This window comes from Mandrillus leucophaeus, unplaced genomic scaffold, assembly GCF_000951045.1.
Source record: "Mandrillus leucophaeus isolate KB7577 unplaced genomic scaffold, Mleu.le_1.0 Scaffold68, whole genome shotgun sequence".
Lineage (NCBI taxonomy): Eukaryota > Metazoa > Chordata > Mammalia > Primates > Cercopithecidae > Mandrillus > Mandrillus leucophaeus.
In genome coordinates, this window is record NW_012107363.1 from 2,485,983 (window position 1) to 2,487,520 (window position 1,538).

A 1,538-nucleotide genomic window follows, 5' to 3' on the forward strand; every position below is an offset into this window, starting at 1 on the left:
GAGCCGGTGATGATATCATGAGTATTACTATCTACTGGCACCTTTCTCAGCCATACGGCATGAAGGTCTCAGGGCTTAGGGCCTGACACCCAGACAGGTCATCATAGGGCAGAGCTGGCTGTGACCCGCTTGTCACCCATTCGGGGGGCTGAGGCTGCAGCACTGGCCCTGACCGGCTTCCTTCTGCTCAGCCCCAGCTTGGGCCAAACAAGGCACCATGAGGGGCAAAGGGGCCTCAGGAGCCTCTGTCGTTCAGAGCCTCCCTGGCCCAGGAGCAGAGATGCAGAGGAGAGCGGGGACAGCGGGGACATGCAGGGTTTAACTGCACCGCTGCAGCCACAGTGGGGGACAAGGCCATCCCCAGAAACCAGTGAAGTGAAGGCCCCTCTGGGCGCCTTCGAACATGGGCCCCTGTGACAGCCCAGCTAATTCACGGGTTGGGCGAGGCCTGCGTGTCTAACGGCTCCTGCAACCCGGCGCTGCGCACGGCGAGGCCCCTGCGCCCTCTTCCCGCCTCTCATGGCGATGCCTAAGATATCTGGATAGTGTGTCCCAAATTCACGTTTCCCCGGAACCATGGATGGGACCTTATTTGGAAATAGGGTCATTGTCAGTGTAATCATGCCAAGATGAGGCCAGGGAGCAGGGCAGACCCTGATCCAATGACCGTCCTTATAAGAGGACACAGAGACACAGGCCCAGGGGAGGAGGCCGGGGAGGGAGGAGGCCTGGGTGGGGAGGAGGCCTGTGGGGAGGAGGCCGGGGAGGGAGGAGGCATGGAGTAGAGCCGTGCAGCTGCAAGCCCAGGAACACCCGGGGCCCCCAGGAGCTGGAAGGGGCAGGAGGCCTCGTCCTCTAGAGCCTCTGGAGGGAGCTCAGCCCTGCCAACCCCTGGATTTCAGTCTTCTGGCCTCCAGCGCGCTAAGAGAGCACGTGCACAGTGCTTCAGTGTGGGAGAGCACGTGAGTGATGACTGAAGCCAGCAGAGTTCATGGTAATTTGCCACAGTAGCCCCATGAAGCTGCCGCGACAGGCCACAGCTCCTCCACCTCGAGGCCCAGGCACAGGGAGATTGGACACCTGGACTTTGTACACCTTGTCCTCTGCTCTGTCCCTTCTAGAGCCGGCAGGCCCTGCCCTACCCATTTCCCACAGAAGAGCCGGGCACTGTGCCCCTCACCCTTGCCCACTTGGCTGGAGTAGGCATGTGCTCTGTGGCAGGTGTGGATCTATGGTCTGGGACTGACTCTGGCTGGCTTCAGCAGAAAGTGCTGGCCTGGCTCATTCACCAGTTCACACCCTGAGTTTTCCCTTCCAGCTGGCCATGGCCCTTCACGCCCTCGACCCTGACTGGCTCTTCCACTGGCCCCCTGAATGCCCCAGAGGGGCCCACACGGTTAAGCCCCCAAGAGTGCCTGACCCCAGCCTCTATCTCCCTTCGTGTGCCCCACCCTCCCCGGCAGGCACAGCTCCCAGGAGGCCACAGGAGGACAGCTCCAGGCTGTGGGGAGCAGGCCTGGTTTTGGAAAGAAAGTGCC

General features: G+C 61.6%; 1 protein-coding gene across 1 annotated transcript in view; it reads left to right on the plus strand.

Annotated features, from left to right (window-relative positions):
• Positions 1–1,538, plus strand: part of SORCS2 (sortilin-related VPS10 domain containing receptor 2) — a 408,600-nt gene that overhangs the window by 372,080 nt on the left and 34,982 nt on the right. Inside the window, exons 15-16 of the mRNA XM_012002189.1 lie at positions 1,122–1,199; positions 1,319–1,440. Of these exons, the coding sequence (XP_011857579.1) occupies positions 1,122–1,199; positions 1,319–1,440 (200 nt within the window). The remainder of the gene's footprint in view (positions 1–1,121; positions 1,200–1,318; positions 1,441–1,538) is intronic.